The sequence below is a fragment of the Protomyctophum parallelum genome (genome assembly GCF_964188405.1).
Source record: "Protomyctophum parallelum genome assembly, chromosome: 1".
NCBI classification, from domain to species: Eukaryota; Metazoa; Chordata; class Actinopteri; order Myctophiformes; family Myctophidae; genus Protomyctophum; species Protomyctophum parallelum.
The window spans coordinates 21555691-21568765 of record NC_139697.1 but is presented as its reverse complement, the minus strand read 5'-3'; the positions used below and the strand labels follow the sequence as shown (position 1 = coordinate 21568765).

Sequence of the window (13075 nt, the reverse complement as noted above, 5' to 3'; positions counted from 1 at the left end):
TGCATGCTTGTACTTGTACTTGTCCAGACGTTTCGCATTTGTGTCTCATTTTAATTAGTAGTGCCAGGTACCTGCATTTATTTTAACAAATGAAACATTGTAACCAATATGTGCAGTGGTAAAGTATGTTAAAGGGTTAGTTCAGACTTTTGGACTTAAAGCCCTTTTACCTGTCTGTAAAACAACTGCCCTTTTACCCGTCTGTAAAACAACTGCCCTTTTACCCGTCTGTAAAACAACTGCCCTTTTACCCGTCTGTAAAACAACTGCCATTTTACCCGTCTGTAAAACAACTGCCCTTTTACCCGTCTGTAAAACAACTGCCCTTTTACCCGTCTGTAAAACAACTGCCCTTTCCAGATCACAACTGCATGGTGAAAGAAATGCAAATGCCACTCCTTCCCATGCCATGCAGCATTCAGAAGAATCCTGAACGTGGAATGCAGCATTTTGCGTTGAACAAATTTGTTTGGAAATCCATGTCATAACGCCGCATCTCCACTAGCTAAAGAGTGCTGGGTTCCGACGCTAAAATAGCGGATCTACAAGCTCACAATGCGTCGCGCTGCCACGCGTTGTGAGCTTGTAGATCTGCTATTTTCTCCCACAAGTGCCCTTTTACGGGAGTTCAGCCCCTGCCTCTCCAACACTCTGCACGTCCCTTTGATAGCCCTCCATATTTGAGCCAAATCCTCATTCTAGGCTGTGTATAAATGCTCTGTTGTGTTTTTGGTTGTCTTATTTTGTAGTTTTGTTCTGTGCCCCCCTCTTGTTGGTGTTTCCTGTTCTGTCTTACCTACCTGATTATTGTTTCCTAGTCACCTGTGTTTTGTTCGCCTGTTAGCCTATCCTGTGTTTGATTGTATTTTGAGTTCACCTGTGTCCTGTTACCCCTGTCTATTTAAGCCCTTTGTTTGCAGTGTGTCCTTGTTGGTCTTGCCTTTGTTTTGACCTATCTTGGTTTAGTGAAATAAACACTTTGAAGATATAGTCTGCTTTGCATCCTGTCCTGCCATGCTTTTGGGTCCTCCCGTAATGCATTCCTGACATATAAGGTCTCAAAGATCGCACTTTTTTTTCACCCCTGTGTCAATCATCTAATGTGATCCTGGGCTCTACACACCCTCCACCAACCTATAGTCCCCATATATGGGGGACATGGGGAGAGCAACGGACTTGAACTCATGCTTCCTTCATGCCTGAGTGTCCAAGTTGCTCCGTTACACCTGACAGGGGGGAGTTTCCCTGGTTGGACGTAGCGCGTGGAAGGAACACGTTATTCCAACCAGTTCCTTTCCCCTCCATCAGGCGCCCCGGCTGGCCAGGGGGAGGCAGTTTAGAGACCAGGATTACTGCATGTTTTTTGTGAGGGTACCTACCCTAGGGGACACGGGGAGAACATGCAAACTCCACACAGAAAGGCCCTTTCGCCAACCCCGCCTTCGGATATGGGCACTGATGACGCGGAGGAGGAAACACGCCGCCAGCACCCACAGCGTCCCGAGCGGGAATCGAACCCAGGACCTTCTAGCTGTGAGGCGACAGCACTACACATATAACTGTGCCACCGTGCCCCCTCAAGATCACACTTTTTGAGGAGAAAAAGGACTATTGTGCACGTCGGATCGGGATGTATAGGTGTTTCTACCATGTGAGTACAAAAAAATAAGTAATCAACATATTATTTTTAATGCTGGATTAATGCTTATTAATCAAATATCGTAATCTCGTGAATGGCACAGGATACAATAAATCTAGTAGTACATCTACAGGTACAGTACTGCAGGTTGACAAGCAATGTGATATCTCCCATTACCAACAGTGTTGATTTTGTCGACTAAAACTATGATGAAAAATGTTTGTCGACTACCGTTTTGAACTGAATAAAAACTAAGCCATATGATGATTAAAACTATGACTAAATATATTGACAATTTCGTCGACAAATAAATACTGGACTAAAATCTCAGCGAGGGACAAATCATTTTATGCTTGGTTACATGCTGAAAATAGTACTATTTTCAGCAAGTTTAAAATCTGCCATTACGACGCCATCAAGGCCCACCAAAACACTAAAACATTCCAGCCAGGGTGCTAAAATGTGACAAAAACAAAATTAATATTATTCAAAAGACTAAAACCAAATAAAAAAACAACACTGCTTACTAAGCAGGGGCATCTAATTGGCTAGAGTCGCAGATTGGTAGCAGAGGTTTAGTGTAGTAGAGAAAAGTATGATTTCGACGGACTGATTGAGCTCACCGGGTTTCGGCCCACCACTTCTGGATTGCCAGCGATGGCTATGAGGTGGACGAGGGTGAGGGCAGAGTTGAGGACGTAGGAAAGGAACAGGTTCTTGTGTAGCGTGATCCTCTGGCAGCTCAGGCTCCTTGTATGCATGGGGAAAACAAGATGCACTTGTAATGCATTCGCAGACTTACATACATTGTTTATGTGCATTTATATGCTGTCAATCATACACAACGTGTACATCCTGGATGGTCAGAGGAAGGCCGAGCAATTAAGGACCGCAAATCTCTTTTTGGTTTTTGGTACCTCATTATAATTATAATAATAATACTATAATCCCTGTTATACTTTATTATAGTTGTATCACTTTTTTTCTGCAACTCTCCGGTCTTTCATATACTGTCTGTCTGTCTGTCTGTCTGTCTGTCTGTCTGTCTGTCTGTCTGTCTGTCTGTCTGTCTGTCTGTCTGTCTGTCTGCCTGTCTGTCTGTCTGTCTGTCTGTCTTTACATATATTACATGCATTCTATTTAAAATGTATACCGGTAGTCAAAGCATTTTCTGTGTAAAGTTTGAGCTAAAACTGAAGAACCTACAGTATTATGTGATTTCTAAACAGCACATGTTGTTAGTCCCAGAATATTTGTGTTAAATAAAGATACAATTGGACAACAAAAAAGGTTGTCCAATTTGCAATTGTCATAAATTTGTTTAAAAATGCTAATGCAGGCCCAGGCCGTAGCGTAACGGTCTGGGCACCGGACTGGTAATCCAGTCGCAGTGTGCCGCGGGTTCGACTCCCGGACCCGACACGGCCTTTACTGCATGTCATCCCCCCATCTCTCTCCCGTTTCCTGTCAGCCTACTGTCTGTCCCTTCAAAAATCAATAAAAGGCGTAAGCCGCAAAAAAAATATCTTAAAAAAAAAAAAAAAATGCTAATGCATTCCGGTCATCAGATACAATACAGTACATTTACTGGGTTACAGAATTAACTGCCATGGAAATATTTGGAATATGTTTTTCTGTGGGGTTTTTTAAGAGTTAAAAACTCTTGAAAAACTCTTGAAAAAAAACAATATCCGAGAGGCATTACCACATCACTGATAATATATTCAAATGACATTTCTAGAAGCAAAGCATGCTAATCTGATTCCAAAGGACGGATCGGCATATACATAAATGACTGAAAAATTGTGGCTGCATTTGGCAATAAAAACTCATCTGCTCCATCAACATACATCATCTGACAAACGTCCTTTCCGATGTTGATGCGGTTAACAGGACGAAGACGAGAACACTGGAAAGATTTGTTTCTGGCTTCCGAACGCATAATGAGGATGTCAGATGCGGCTGTTTGTGAAACATAAAACCGAGACTAATTGGGGAGCCTCTTCTGAACCCTGCTCTCTTAGTTAGTCAGGCGAGCATAATATAGATTCAACATTTGTTTTTAATTACAGCACACAAAACAAAGCAAGATCAATATAAAACTCTACTTCTGTGCCTGGACATCGATGGCGTCAGACACACGGGGAAGCGAAGTGGTTATGAAGGCTTGATAATATCGAAATTCTCTTTTGGACTAGCTGTCAGATAACATGTAACAGATGCTTCCTAATATAATTTAGATCAGTTTTACGGTAGCACAGCCACCCAGCTAAAAATACTGTTTCAAGCTTCAAGCTATAAAGATGCTATAAAACAAATAAAAATGTGCAGTCCTAACTCCTGCAGACTCATAAACGTCTCCTTACAGTAGGTCACATTATGAATGAGAAAAACAACCCTGACCACGACATAACAATTCCACAGGCCTAGACTGAATGATCTATTTAAATATACATTTTAAATAGAAGTATGTATATAGTATGTAACATATGTAAAGACCCCCAGAATTATATGCAATTGGCCGAGCACCCCAATCTCAAGACCCCCAGAATTATATGCAATTGGCCGAGGACCCCAATCTCAAAACATGTTGTTCCAGGGAACCCCAGAAGCAAAGATTTGTGTTAAAAGCGTTCACTGGGAAAGAATATAATTAATAATTATATTCAAAGATTTGCATACATTTTCACGATTAAAAAAAAATAGCAGATCTACAAGCTCGAGTGCGGCACCAAATGCCGCGCTATACAAGCTTGTAGAACTGCTATTTTTCAACAGCTAATTCAAGTTTAAAATAATGGTTCAAAGTGGTTCAAAGCTAAAGCAACACAGAAGACTATTGATCCGTACATGCTGGTATTCCGTTTGTTTTGATACTTGCATAAACCATGCGCCTGATTTCAGTGTCAACTCAAGACTGAGCCGCAACGCGCTTCTACAGTACCTTTTTACTATGTAGTCACACTACAGTATACTGTATACTCACTGTATACCTTTATCTGTGAGGGGCTGTCACCCTAATGGCGAAAACAGTGCCGTACGTACGTACAGTGAGCATCAAGACTCTCTGGATGGGCGATATTTCTTAACAAACTCAGTTTTTCCACAGCACGAAAGCTGAAGTATTTTTATCTGGGAATCCTGACAGCGTTGAAGTCGAGTCATAAATAAAGGACCAGCGCAGCTGTACACCCTGCACATACCACACTGTAAACTGCACATCTGGACCTTATAATGGTCAACATTAAGACGTTCTCCTTTTAAGAGATTGGGCCATAAATATGCTCTGTGGTCGTAAAAGCTGTGTTCTTGTATAAGTGGCGTCTTCGGTAACCTATTGAGATGTTCATTTGTCAATTATAAAAGCTTTTCTGCTGATGCCTACTTGATAGTGAACGAAAGGATATCAGGTGTACTTGGGTGTCGCTGGGTTTAAGAGATGGGGGGCGCCTATGGGACCCCTGGGGCCCAGTAGCTTGTGTAATAATGTAATAAACGCATCACAGGTAGCCTACTGTAGATGAATAGACGTGAATTGTGCAGGACACACTGTGAACAAGTTCTAGACCGGTTTACAGCTGCCTCCAGCGATCAACACCCTCACTGCACGTCCAACACACCATTTCCTTTTTTTTTATACAATCGAAGAATTTTCACGGTGAATCTTGGGCCAAGAGAACAACTCTTCCAAGTCCTGCTATTGCGCATGAAGTTTGAATTATTTTCTCCCCGGGGCACCATCACCATCTTCCAAATGTTGCTCCAAAAATAATGGTACGAGTGAAACCGCAAAGTCTTCCGTGCCGTTACAAAATTATGATGATTTAAACCAAATCGCTTCCCGTTTTCCAGAGATGCACTAAACAAAGACAAAGCAGCAAGTAACTAACCATGAATAGCATCCTGCTTAACTTGTTTCTTTTTTCCTCTCCTTTTTTTAACAAAGTATTGCTTAATTATACCAAAAATGTATGGACCCATTTTGGCCTGACGCCGATTCTAAAATGCCTTCTAAATCCTAAAGTTTTCTGAAATACTTATATATATATATATCAACACATATTTATATAGCCGCTTCAAATATTTTTTATTTTTTTAATACTGTACATATACTGTACAGAATCCCAAAAGGGGTTCCCGCCCCGAGAATGGGTTAAAGCAACCTTTCTATATTCGGTTTAATATTTTGAACACCTATCACATTGAAATTCAGCGGCCACTTCATCATTAATTGTGCCCTTCTCCTTTGGGATTAAGCCATTTTAGGCGGGAACCCCTTTTGGTGTTAGCATTACGTTATGCTTTAGCTATTTAAAAATAGCAGATCTACAAGCTCATAGCGCGCCACCGAGTGGCGCGCTACGAGCTTGTAGGTCTGATATTTTTTTTAAATCGAAGAGCGACTGGCATAAAAGACATTTTTAGAATCTGATCTCAGGTCAGAATGGAAAACTGTCAGGATGTAGAAGACATTTTTTGAATCTGATCTCAGGTCAGAATGGATTAAGCGACACATTGGAATGGAAATCTGTAATGAGCCTCAGCTGCCACACACACATTCCAAAGAAGAACACATATCACCAAACTCATTTCTATGTATGTCTACGTTCTGTGAACCCCTAAATATCCATGAAATTAATCTGTCTCGAGAGTAGTTTCATGGGGAAAGAAAAACACGCTGGCATGAAATGAAGGGGACACGTCCAAATGAATGAAGTTAACTATAAATTAGAAGCTGTGACACACACTGAAGGCCACCATTTCAAGCTACAGCTATACACGTTACAACATGCCAGATAAAACCCGCTAAAAGACACATTCATATTAAATAGTAGCGCTCCAGTCGAGATAAGAATCATGATTCCCGGTCCCAACCATATATAATATATAAATACATAAAAAGTATGGCTCTGAAAATGTAGTGAACTAATAAAAACCATGTCACACAGCTGTCAATCATCCACTCATAAGGCTTTTAAATGAATAATGACAGCATGCTGCAAATCACATATATGAGCAAATGCAAGTACTCCGACAATTAAAAGGAGAATACATAGTCGGGTCATTAAAATATTGTCACTGTCAGGCAGAAACCTTGTTCATATTTCTTTTTTTCCCCTTTTTTTAATGAGATATTGATAAGAATTTGTAGTTCAAGTCACAAGAGTGACTCATAAAACTATAAGTAGTCCTTCTACAAGGTCACAATGTGTAGTGAGAGCTTGGAGATGCCCAGCTGTTTTCACTATTGTTAAAAAATAGTTTTGGACTAATATAACTTCGCTGGATCCTTTGATTGATCCTTTGATTAGGTGGATGGGGCATCTGGTTAGGATGCCTCTCGGGCGTCTCCCTATAGGGAGGTCCTCCAGGCACGTCCCACTGGGAGGAGACCTCCCGGGACAGTCCAAGGCACAGTTGGAGGAATCACATCGACTCACTGGCCTTGGAACGCCTCGGGATCCCCCAGGAGGAAGTCACTATAATGTTGCTCTGGAGAGCTCTGGAGCTCTCTTAGTGGAGCTGTTGCCCCCGCGACCCGACTACGGATAAACGGTTGAAGATGGTTGGATGGATCCTTTGAAATACAGGTAATATTATTACCTGTATTTCAAAGGATCCATCCAAAGGATCCTTTGAAATACAGGTAATATTACATCCAACCATCTTCAAAGGGGAACATATTATGTTCCCCTTTCTGGAAAGTATCGCCCATACCAGGTTCCGACCAGACGATATGAAGCACATCGTCATCATCATCATCATCATATGTACAGTAATGTGCAGTGACAGAACATGACACCAATTACCTGAAGTAGAAGAAGATGGCCAGAGAGATCAGTAGGGAGGCTATGGACAGAGCATGACCCACTATGGCCATGTAGTACAGGATGTAGACTGACTGCAGACAAACACACAACCACAAACAAGAAGGGCTGCTTAGCATTAGACAGTAAATGTATCACCTGAATAACAATTATAACCCGTTATATCCTTAGTGTTAATTTAACTGTGAAATATTGGCAGCTCTAATGCAGGGGTGGGGGGTCTATAATATTGCTTAAAGGACAACTTTAGTTTTTTTTTCAACCAAGGTTCATGTTTTAGGTTGTTATCAGAGAAAGTGTTCATTTTTTGTGTTCATTGTTTTTCCATTTGCTGCTTTCTTTCGTTTTAGCAAATGTAGCTATTTTTTACAAGGGTGGCAGGGCATTCGAACATGGGGCTAAATATGTATATATTTTTTAATTATTTACTACTAGACCCCAGGAAATTACATCTGGCCACAAAAGATCACAGGATCTATACTGAATGTGAAGGGGGTGACAAACTGACATGTTGAGCCATACAACACAGTATGGCAGCCACCTTCAGTGCCCCCCTTCACTAGTTACGGCAGGGGTGGGCAACTTTGACGATGGTGAGGGCCAATATATTCCCACACTCACTCCAGAGGGGCCACAGTGCATATTACTGTCGTAGCAAAATAGCCGATCTACAAGCTCAAAACTTGCGATGCGTTTTGAGCTTGTAGATCAGCTATTTTTGCTATATTTGAATTGAAAACCTGAATTATTTCTTTTTGCAATTTTTGAATTGGAAACCTGAAAAGTAACCTTTTTATTGAATTTCAAATGCATTTAGTTATAGTTATGTTAACTTTATGAACTGTTAACATAACTACATTGGACACAAAAAGACTAACATTTGAATACTATAGTAGTCATTAAGTACCAGTCATTTAATGTTAGATTGTAACAACTGATATCAATACTATATCAGTATTCTGATATTAACATGCGGGCCGCATTAAGTGAAGGTGGGGGCAGCATGTGGTCCCCGGGCCGCCAGTTGCCCACCCCTGAGTTACGGTATGACTTAAGTTGATCTGGCCTCGATCGGACTCTCGGATTCATCCAGGGACGTCTGTCTTAATTTTTGTTGATTGAAATCAGGTGATATTCTGGGCCAGATCTGACTAGTGTTGGTTTGATCTGTCCACTAATTCGTCCATGTCCTGAACGTGCTTGCTGGGACATATAGGTTATATTACCGACATTGAGTATTTCAATAGATTACACTCTTAATTGCAAATATAATCAGGTATATAAGCAGTAATCTGTGGCCATATTCTTTTAGAAAGCTTTCTTCCCATCTTTGCATATGGGTCACCACAAGAAGCATATGACATAAAGTAGACTGCCTTAGCTACTAAAGCTCAGATATGTTACTATAAACCCTAACCTTTGATCTCACATCATTCCACTTTGATAGCATAGGCTCCTCCACTGCGTTGCATTTAGCATTAGTTTTCCATCACTAAATCTTTCTGTGGTAATTAATCTATGACCCCTTTTCCACCGGTTGGTTCCCAATGGGAACCGGTTCAGTTCTATTTGGTTCTTAGTCCATGAGCCAGAGCTCCAAAATTGGAACGTTAATTATGAATTGATTGGTCAAAACTATACCTACATTAAATGGTTTATAGGATGAATATAAGTAAATAAATATATGATAACTCTTCCACAGGCCCATAATAGCTTTTTCACATTTGTTTTTGCATATTATCCTATATTATAATGCCTCATTTGGATATTACAAGTTTCAACTGGGCAAGTTTCATGGTGATAACAATCTAATATAGGTATGGTTTTGCACACTCAAATCATAATTAATGTTCCAATTTTGGAGCTCTGGCTCATGGACTAAGAAGCAAAAAGAACTGAACCGGTGGAAAAGGGGTCTATGTGGGAGAGCAGTGCATTGTGGTCTAGTAGTATAGGAATTCAATGTGGTTCTTGCGGGAACAATATTTATAGGTGTCAAAACTAAAATGTGCTTATACTGTACTCTTACTTCTTGTTTCTCACGCAATGTGAAGATGTGTGCCAAATTCCTGACGCATGCCTCAGCTTTGAGTTTATAATGCACTTGTATCTCACGTCTGTGTGCATGCATTACCCTCAACCTCTCTTTAGTGTTAGCATTGCAGAGTGTGTAGTTGGACCAAGTTCTGTTTGTGTCTGGATGACGAAACCACTCCCCGTTCTCCCTGCAAGACTTAGTCGCCTTCTCTGAAATGACAAAGATAAGTACGGTAATAGACACGTAGAAACAACCATTTCCATTTTAATATGTACAGTATGATCCATAAACTTCGGCCCCATTTACGTCTGATGAATAATTCACCCGCGATTCGATGAATATTTTATGGCTCGGGTCACTTTAACCCATTCAGGACGGGAACCCCTTTTGGTGTTTTAAGCAATATGTTATAGCCGTTGGAAAATAGCAGACCTACAAGCTCATAGCACGCCACCGAGAGTGCCGCGATATGAGCTTGTAGATCTTCTATTTTTGAAAATGTGCCGCAAATCTTTGGGAATATATTCTTTCAGAGCGAACGTTTTAAACTCAAATATTTGCTTCTGGGGGGGGGGGGGGGGGGGGGGGGCTGGAACAACATATTTTCAGATGGGGGTCGGTGGCTAATTACATATACTTTTTGAGGTCATTAACAATTGTTTGAAAACCACTGACACCCCTGGCCAGCCGGGACGCCTGATGGAGGGGAAAGGAACTGGTTGGAATAACGTGCTCCTTCCACGCGCTACGACCAACCCCCCTGTCAGGTGTAAAGGAGCAACTTGGACACTCAAGCACGAAGGAAGCATGAGTTAAGTCCGTTGCTCTCCCTAGGTTGGCGGAGGGTGTGTAGAGCCCAGGATCACATCACAGGATGATTGACACAGGGGTGAAAAATGGGTTACAAAATCGTGGGACAAAAAATATATATAAAAAAAAAAAGAAAACCACTGACACATATAGAAACATAGGTTTTTCAGAAAACCTTTGTATCTGGTCTGAAATGGGTTAAATACAGTCAATGGAGGCGCGGAAGTGAATTTATCATGAGGGGTTAACAAGGCACCGGCAGACCTTTATAAGAGCGGAGAGACTTTGGGGCAGCGCGCTGTTCTCACCTGTGGAGTCAAAGTCGACAAAATAATTGGGGCAGCTCTGTAACGTGTATGTCCCCGCCGGAGTATCGTCCCAGCACAGCCAGCCATCCCAGTTCCGACTACAGTACAGCTCTGTTAGGAACAATGAAGACATAGGCGTTGATAAGAAAACAGCCACAAAAGGGCCTGTTTTCTTTCCATATTATACTACGGGGTCATTTTGGAATAACATCAAAGAGGAAAAAAACGAAGAGCGAGGCTGTCGGTTCTGGTCAAGTTGAGACTTGTTTTTGTTTTATTATTAGTCCATATAGAGTTGCATAATTATTACGAAAATGCTTTGTTTAAAGGTACTGTACATCTCCCTTCAGGGGTGAGTCTGGTTATAATGAAAACATAAACCAAAACGCAAGAGGGTTCAGGTTATGGAAGGTTCAGTGTTATGTAGTCAAAAAGAGCCATTCGAGTCATTTCCCAGTACAGGCGAGAGAAAGGTTTAGAGCTGCCATTAGTTAATGGACTACGATCAATATCAGCGATATGGAGACATAACTCGTCTTGCACTTTGTCTACCTGTTTTGTTGTACGGTGGATCTCGGTTCATTTTCTCGTAGCATTTGTATTGTCCATCAAGGATTTTTTTCCTCTGTATTTCCTGTTCTTCTGGGATGGCACTGAACTTGGCCTCGACGGTGGGCTCTACCAAAGTGCCGTTCAAATGCAATGACGCAGCCTTCTGGGGAAAGTTTGAGTGATTGTATTGACAGACACAAAACACATTATTAACAGTACAAGGCATTGGGCACAATAATCATTTTACACAAAGGACACAACATCCTGAAATATTTATGAAGCCATTATCACTCCAGACATCTGTTCTCGTCGTTATTTACTTACTAAATGCAAGGTTTCCCTTTGACGAACAGGTGAAGTTATATTCTGGCTACAAGGCGTGCACAGACAAAAAAACGGCACCTTGTGCGGCACGTGGAAACGCCGGCTGCCTTAATGGTGTCTGAGATTTATAGATTTTGGGTCATAAATAATATATTAGACGCTTTTAATCCAGAATTGGTCGGTGTCACCATGGGCCACATACTGTGTAGACTGTACAAAATAAAAATAAGCACAAAAAACTAACTTTCGAAAGGGCACTTTGCTGTCCAGAGGGCAAAGGCACAGTGGTTCCCAAATGTTTTCATGTCAAGGACCCCCAAATTGACACTAATTAGCCCCACGGACCCCCCATTTGAAGAGATATGCCAGTGACCCCCATAAGAGAAGATTTCTACGGCTCTGGCAGTGATTCTCAGCATGTCAAACCTCTCTAGGACCTCTAGATCTAGACCTCTAGGATCTCTAGGACCCTCAATTTATATTGTAAAATCAATGTTCATTTAACTCTGAGAGTGTACAAATTATTCCAAACTATCATTTACTGTAGCTAGGGACCCCCTGAAACTCCCTCAAGGACCCCTGGGGGTCCCCGGACCCCACTTTGGGAACCACTGCTCGCTCTAGCACCACCTAGTGTCTATCTGTGCACGTCCCTGGCTGCAACGACAACACATCAGGCGATCAGGGAACAGTCTGCTTGTTATTTATCCCACTTCATTCATCACAGAGAATTCGTCCATCTTCGGTTACCTTTAATTTATCCTTGGAGACAGGCAGACAGTTGGACCTGCTCTTATTGATGGAGGGACTTTGGACCCAATTGCCCCGTTCATCACAATATTTGGTCTCGTTTTCTGAAAAGACAAAAACGTTAAAGGTATTTAAAGATGGTGTGCCGTGATTTTTGTACCTTTTCTGTTTTGTGCGTGTCTATGGAGTTTTTTTTCAATTTTCATTACTCTAATAGTGTGCTTATAATATTCAAATATGTCTTCCCTGTGTATGTTTGGTTTCTTCCTGAAAGCTGAAAGCCTTTGATTCAAAAGGCCCAATCGAAATCACACCACTTTTGTTACATCATTCATAACCCTAGCCCCTCCCCTCCCTCATTATTATACAACACACAGCTGTGGACGAGACTCAAGTTCAGGTGGGTGGTGCTAAGGTGAAAACCAGGTATACTTAACCCATTCTGACCGGGCACCCATTTTGGTGTCAGCATCATGTTATGCTTTAGCTATTGAAAAATAGCAGATCTACAAGCTCATATCGCGCCACCGAGTGGCGCGATACGAGCTTGTAGGTCTGCTATTTTTGAAAAATCGAAGACACTTTTAAAATCTGATCTCAGGTCAGAATGGGTTAATAATGAAACTGTCAGGATGTAATAGACATTTTTAGAATCTGATCTCAGGTCAGAATGGGTTAATGAACTGGTGGGTGTGGCCACATAAGGGTGGGAAAAGTTCACGGCAGTCCATCATTAAAGAACTGAATGTTGGGGTCATAGCCGGTTCCTTTCATAAGGTGATGCGGGGGCTGAGCATGCTATACACTGACTCTCTGCAGAAGGCTT

The 13075-nt window shown here is 41.5% G+C and overlaps 1 protein-coding gene across 1 annotated transcript in view; it reads right to left on the bottom strand.

The window, feature by feature from the left end:
• calcr (calcitonin receptor) overlaps positions 1–13075 on the bottom strand; it is a gene marked incomplete at both ends in the record, with an annotated part of 45650 nt that overhangs the window by 15399 nt on the left and 17176 nt on the right. Inside the window, 6 exons of the mRNA XM_083770455.1 lie at positions 2263–2389; positions 7450–7541; positions 9602–9714; positions 10624–10734; positions 11176–11338; positions 12250–12353. Coding sequence (XP_083626581.1) covers positions 2263–2389; positions 7450–7541; positions 9602–9714; positions 10624–10734; positions 11176–11338; positions 12250–12353 — 710 coding nt within the window. The remainder of the gene's footprint in view (positions 1–2262; positions 2390–7449; positions 7542–9601; positions 9715–10623; positions 10735–11175; positions 11339–12249; positions 12354–13075) is intronic.